Source organism: Ichthyophthirius multifiliis (assembly GCF_000220395.1).
Source record: "Ichthyophthirius multifiliis unplaced genomic scaffold scaff_1120509251175, whole genome shotgun sequence".
Classification (NCBI taxonomy): Eukaryota; Ciliophora; class Oligohymenophorea; order Hymenostomatida; genus Ichthyophthirius; species Ichthyophthirius multifiliis.
The window spans coordinates 127,139-132,781 of record NW_004086132.1 but is presented as its reverse complement, the minus strand read 5'-3'; the positions used below and the strand labels follow the sequence as shown (position 1 = coordinate 132,781).

The 5,643-nt window shown below is 20.3% G+C and overlaps 2 protein-coding genes across 2 annotated transcripts, besides 6 other annotated features; one reads left to right on the top strand and one right to left on the bottom strand. All coding sequences in view use genetic code 6, as the record gives it.

Moving 5' to 3' along the window:
- Positions 1-797: 797 nt before the first annotated feature.
- Positions 798-838: a microsatellite.
- Positions 839-1,042: 204 nt separating this feature from the next.
- On the bottom strand, positions 1,043-2,285 carry IMG5_154200 (protein kinase domain protein; the record flags this gene model as incomplete). The annotated part of the gene is made up of 2 exons (XM_004030720.1): positions 1,043-1,954; positions 1,998-2,285. Coding segments are annotated over 2 exons (1,200 nt in total), but the record flags the coding sequence as incomplete, so codon positions are not given.
- Positions 1,067-1,173: a microsatellite.
- Positions 1,074-1,173: a microsatellite.
- A 248-nt stretch (positions 2,286-2,533) lies between the features above and the next one.
- Positions 2,534-2,625: a microsatellite.
- Positions 2,534-2,638: a microsatellite.
- A 467-nt stretch (positions 2,639-3,105) lies between these two features.
- On the top strand, positions 3,106-5,413 carry IMG5_154190 (zinc-binding dehydrogenase family protein, putative; the record flags this gene model as incomplete). Its single annotated transcript, XM_004030719.1, has 3 exons — positions 3,106-3,757; positions 4,548-4,567; positions 4,658-5,413. 3 exons carry the CDS (start codon positions 3,106-3,108, stop codon positions 5,411-5,413), a joined length of 1,428 nt encoding a protein of 475 aa, XP_004030767.1.
- Positions 4,284-4,396: a microsatellite.
- Positions 5,414-5,643: the final 230 nt, after the last annotated feature.

The window sequence follows — 5,643 nt, the reverse complement described above, 5'->3', positions numbered from 1 at the left end:
TTAAACATTTGGATTTTACCCTTATTATTATCCAATTTACCCAACTCCCATTTAACCCATTCCTCCCATTAAAGGAGGTTATAATTACTTCATTAGTGGATTTAACTATTACATAGGTGGCAATTAACCCATATTCATAGGTGGAGCCATTAATCTTTATGTAATATTTTATTAATTCATTAACTAAACAGGAGGCATTGTAGAAGGTACTTAAGATTTAATATTCATAAATGGATTCATTGGTGGCTACATCATAGGATTAATTAATGGTTAAGTTGTTTTGATTGCATTATTATTATTTATTTGGACATGTTATATTCCTCCACTTTATAATTATGTCAATTAAATCATAGGAACAGCTAAAGGCCCACTTAATGTATTAGGAAAATTCAATTATGTTGTAGGGTTAAATATTTAAGATATTTAAATATTTTTTATTTTATCTTAGTTTTCCTTATTCAGGTCTTCTATTACTTGTTTGTAATATTCTATTCTATTATTTATGTGTTTTCTTCCTTTAGAATGTTAACTTCTTCCTGAAGGAGAACTGTGTGTTAAATAAACTCCACAATATTCACAATAAAATTTTGGCATTTTTTTTATATTATTTATACTTTTTTTAAAAAAAATATTAGTTTTTCTTTATATAAGAAATTTTATATTTTTTTCGTTTACTATAAAAAATAAATAAAATAAAAATAATATATCCTAAAAATAAATATTTGATTATATGTATATATATATTTAAATTAAGGAATTATTTTTTTAATGATATATTAAAAAAAAAAAAAATATTATTTTCATAAAAAATCAAATTTTTTTATAAAATATCAATTTTATTTTGTCCTAGCTGTACACCCGAATGCAATAAATATCTTATTTAAAAACGATTCAGATTTATTTTATTTGATACTATTATTTTTATTAACTGGTTATATTTATTATAATTATTATTCAACAATATTAATATTATTTTTCTAAGCTTCTTATAAAAAAATCTATATAACATTTTTTTAAATAATATTTTATTTAAAACTTGAACGATTACTATTATTTGTAAAACTAAATTATTGTTATTATTATTATTATTATTATTATTATTATTATTATTATTACTTTTTTTTTATATTTATTATTATTTTTATTCTTACTATTATTATTTTTGTTATTATTTCTATTAATTTACAATTTTTTTATTTACTCCTAATATTTCTTATTATTTAGCATTTTTGTCTTATTATTCTAAAACTTCTTTTATATTAATATTCAGAATTTAATAGTATTTTATCATCCATTAATTTTAAAAAATCTATATCATATTAATTCTTTTACTAGGTTTTTTTGTAAGCATTTATTTAATTAAATCTTATAAATCTTTTCCTATATATTCACCAAATTTAATATATTTTTAATTTTAAATTTTTTATATTTTCTCCATATCATTATTACCTTCAAAAGGTGGAAACCCATGTAAAATTTCATATAGAAAAATACCTAAACACCATACATCAATCTTGCAATCATGAGGAAGACCTTATATCATTTCTGGTGCTAAATAATCCACTGTACCACAAAAAGTCGTTTTTGTATCATTAGTATACACCTCTGAACTCCAACCAAAATCACACAACTTAATATCCCCTTTATTATCAACAAGAAGGTTTTCTGGTTTTAAATCTCTGTGTATAATTCCATTTCTATGTAAATAATCTATACCCAAACATGTTTAAAAGAAAAAACGGAAAGCTATTTATTCAGGAAACTTTTTTATTTTTATCATATTTTAATATAGGTTTCCTTATTTTGCATATTCTAGTACTAAATAAACATTTTCTTAGTCTTCAAAATATTCGTGTAATTTACAAATATTTGGATGATTTAACATTTTCTGAATTTTTATTTCCTTCTTTAAATTTTCCACAGTTTTTGATTGTAGTATTTTTTATTTTTATATCTAAAATATTTATTTATTATTTTTTTAATATATTTTTAATAACTATTTTAATTGCATATTTGTCGTTAGAATGCTTGTCTAATGCTAATTTTACTGTTCCGTATGTACCTTTACCTAAGATAGGAGAATTTTATTCATCAATAAATTAATAATCATTTATAGATTTTTTAAAACTAGAATTGTTTTATGTTTATTTAATTGTCGAAGAAGTTGTGTTAGACTTAAAACTGTCTTGAAATGTACTATTATTTAATTATAAAGTCAATGATTGACATTTAGTACTTTTAAAAAATATTAAATTTATTTAAATATTTTTATATTTATATTACATTCTATTCAAAGAAAAATAATTTTCGTTGCTTTATCTTTAACTAGAAATATATGAGCATTCTAATAATGAATTCATATTTTTATTTTTAAATATATATTAATATATAAATGCAAATTTAATATAAAATATGAATAAATAAAATAAGTATAAATGAATATATATAAAAGTTATATATAATATTTTAATTTTTATAAATAGTAATGTTTTTTTATAATAATTGAATAAAAAATTGCTTATTTAAATAAATAATATATAATATAAATATATATGTATATATATACATATATATATATTTATAAATATATATTATATAATATATTATAAAATATATATTATATATTTAATAATATTTACTTTAATTATATAAAGATATTTTTATCTATTTTTAAAAGATAAATATTTTTAAATACATTTTTATAAAATAAAGAAAGATTTATTTTTTTAAATTCATTTTTTATATAATATTTTAATAAAATCATTTAATTTCTTTTCATAAATGCAATAATTATACAAATAAATTGTCGTTAATGAATTTAACTTATCTTCATTAAAAATATCAATTGAATAAAAATTTGACCTTGAAATTTTAAAAAATTAATTAGCTAGCAGTACTGCTTTAATAAAGTTATTAGCTTGTCCCATAAATCCTATTGACCTCTAAATACTTAAAGGTACTATTCCTGGCATTAAACTACCATTTACTCCTGGAAGCGAAGGTTTTGGAATTATAGTTGATTGTACTGACAAGAATTTAATAAATTCATATGTAAGTTTTATAAATTTCAATATTGGATCCTGGCGTGAATATTAAATAATAGATATGAAAAATTTGCTTGTTTTACCTCCTAATTTTTGTGCAGAATAAGGCGCTTGCGCTTTTGTGAATCCATTTACTTCTTACGCTTTAATATAAAGAGCTTTATCCTATAAAAGTAAAGGTGTATTAAATTTAGCTGCTAATAGTTCATTAGGACATATGGTGAATAAATTAAGTAAATATTTTGGACTAAACTGTTTGAATGTAATTAGAGGAAACTAAAATCGTGTTGATGAAATGAAAAAATAATTCGAAAATGAATTCGTAATTTCATAAGATTCCTAGGACTTTTCAAATCAAATAAAATAACTTTCTGAGTAATTAAGTATCAATATCTGTTTTGATCCTATAGGAGGAAGTATTACAGGACAAGTATTTAACAATTTGCCATAAAAAAGTGTAGTTATTATTTACGGATCTTTAAGTGGAAAAGATATTGAAGGAATAAATGGAGTGTAAGTTAGATGGGGTTAAAAAAGATTAGAAGGACTAACGGTTATTAATTGGATGAATGAATAAAGAGAATAGGATTTGGAAAAAGCTAAAGAGTTTATTAAAAATAATTTAGATACTATTTTCAAGACAAAAATTTATAAAGCTTATTCTTTCAATGATGTTTAAGATGCAATTTAAGAATGTATTAAAATTGGAGGCGGTTAAAAAATTATTTTAAAACCTTGAAGTTAATTATATAATTATTATATTTAATAATTTTTAGGTATTATTATTATAATTTTAATAATTGATATTTCTAATTTTAATAATCCTTTAATAAAATAAATTTTGTATATAAAAAAAATATATATATTAATTTTTATTATTGTATTTTATTTATTTTTTCTGTTTATATATAGAAAAAAAAAAAAAAAACTCATAATCCATTTTTTTTTTGCAGTTTTTTTTTTATATCAATCGAATTTTTAATAAAAAAATTAAAATAAAAAATAATAGTGCTAAATATAAATAAGAGATAATTCATATTTTATCTATTAAAATAAAATAAAATAAAATAATGAATTATCCAAAATACTAATCGCCTAAAAACAAAAAAACTAATTCTCCTAAATTCCAATTATAGTATTCTGCGAATAAAAATACGAATTCCCCCAAATTTCAATCTTCAAAAAACTACAAACTGTAAACTCCGACAAAAGACAAAATAGATATACTACAATACACAAAAAACAAAAAGAACTCTCCCCTAATTTAATCTCCTGAAAACAAAAAGAACTCTCTCCAATTTCAATCTCCTGAAAAGAAAAATAACTCTCCTCAATTTCAATCTCCTAGAAAAAACTATCAAGAAATATAATTCCAATCTCCTGACAAAAAACGCAAAAACAGAAAATCCGAAAATTCATTTTCCTCTAATTCTTCCGAATCCGAAAATTGCTAATAAAAATTCGAGCGATTTTCTCAAGACTATTAAATAGAAAAATTATTAGGACAAGGTTATTTCGGTAAAGTATATAAATGTATAAACAAATTAGACAACAATACATATGCAATAAAAGTAACAAAAGAACAAATCCAAAGCAGTTTAAATTATAAAAAGACTATAAAAGAGACATTAGCAATTTCAGCCTTAACCGCCCGAGAAGAAATTTAAAATATAGTCAGATAACATAATGCATGGATAGAAGATCGTTAATTATACTTAGTTATGGAATACTGTGATCATAATTTATCTGATATATCTAAAAATATACCAGTTTATAAATAAAGCATATTTTTTTAGATATTCTTAAAGGACTCCATTATCTGCATTCTTAAAATCTAGTGCATCTAGACTCAGTTGAAGCCTGAAAATATGCTTTATCACTCAAAATAAAATAAATTTAAAATCGCGGATTTCGGTCTTACATTAGTTTCTCATAAAGATTAATTGTATTCGAATATTCAAGAAGGCGATTCACGTTATATTGCACAAGAATTACTTAATTATTAGGCTGAAATCGACCTTAAAAAAGCTGATATTTATTCTTTAGGAATATCTATTTACTAATTACTTATAGGAGAAAATTTGCCTTTAAATGGGGAAGAATGGATTGAGTTGAGAGGAAATATTAATGGAAACATTATCGATTAAAAATTAAAAAACTAAAATAAAGAATTAGTTCATATTATTAAATAAATGATGCATTCGGATCCTGAAATGAGGCCTTCTACTTAAGAAATTTTAGACTCTATTTATTTCAAGACGGAATTATTAAACGAAATTAAATGGCAAAAAATTAAGAAAAACAACCTAGAAAACGAAATACAAAATTTAATAATTAAAAACTCAATTAAAAGAAACAATTCATTATGAAATAATAAAATAAATAATAATATTTTTGTATTTATTATATTTTGTATAAAAAATATTTAATATGTATAGAATGTTATTAATATTATTATAAAAATTAAATTTTTATATTATTTATAAAAGAATCTAATCGATTTTAAGAAAAAAGTTATAAACAAATTTATATATATATATAAATATAAATAATTTCTAAATTATATTATAATAAGCTGTTTATATAATATTATTTTAGA